Source organism: Lontra canadensis, unplaced genomic scaffold (assembly GCF_010015895.1).
Source record: "Lontra canadensis isolate GAN:19392208 unplaced genomic scaffold, GSC_riverotter_1.0 scaffold142, whole genome shotgun sequence".
NCBI classification, from domain to species: domain Eukaryota; kingdom Metazoa; phylum Chordata; class Mammalia; order Carnivora; family Mustelidae; genus Lontra; species Lontra canadensis.
Genome location: NW_022631136.1, coordinates 2,470,025 through 2,470,512, shown reverse-complemented (window position 1 = coordinate 2,470,512; position 488 = coordinate 2,470,025). Strand labels below are relative to the sequence as shown.

Sequence of the window (488 nt, the reverse complement as noted above, 5' to 3'; positions counted from 1 at the left end):
GGTCTGGGCATGGTCAAGCCACCAGGACAGAATCCAGTAGGACTACAAGAAGGAGATCTAGTGTCAGTGAGGCCAGTGACACTGAAAGGCACTCAGGAGCTACACAGACACACACAGGATCCCCTCATAGCCACTCTGGATCTCAACATGGAGAGTCAGGATCTACAGCTAGAGGGAGACAGGGAAGTAGTCATGGCCAGTCAGGAGATACCAGGGGACATAGTGGGTCTGGGCATGGTCAAGCCACCAGGTCTGAATCCAGTAAGACTACAAGAAGGGGATCTAGTGTCAGTGAGGCCAGTGACACTGAAAGGCACTCTGAAGCCCCACAGACACACTTAGGATCCCCTCATAGCCACTCAAGATCTCAACATGGAGAGTCAGGATCCATAGCTAGAGGGAGACAGGGAAGTAGTCATGGCCAGTCAGGAGATACCAGGAGACATAGTGGGTCTGGGCATGGTCAAGCCACCAGGACAGAATCCAGT

At 52.9% G+C, this 488-nt stretch overlaps 1 protein-coding gene across 1 annotated transcript in view; it reads left to right on the top strand.

Moving 5' to 3' along the window:
• Nucleotides 1–488, top strand: part of LOC116858784 (filaggrin-2-like) — a 9,916-nt gene that overhangs the window by 7,222 nt on the left and 2,206 nt on the right. Inside the window, exon 7 of the mRNA XM_032843689.1 lies at nucleotides 2–250. Coding sequence (XP_032699580.1) covers nucleotides 2–250 — 249 coding nt within the window. The remainder of the gene's footprint in view (nucleotide 1; nucleotides 251–488) is intronic.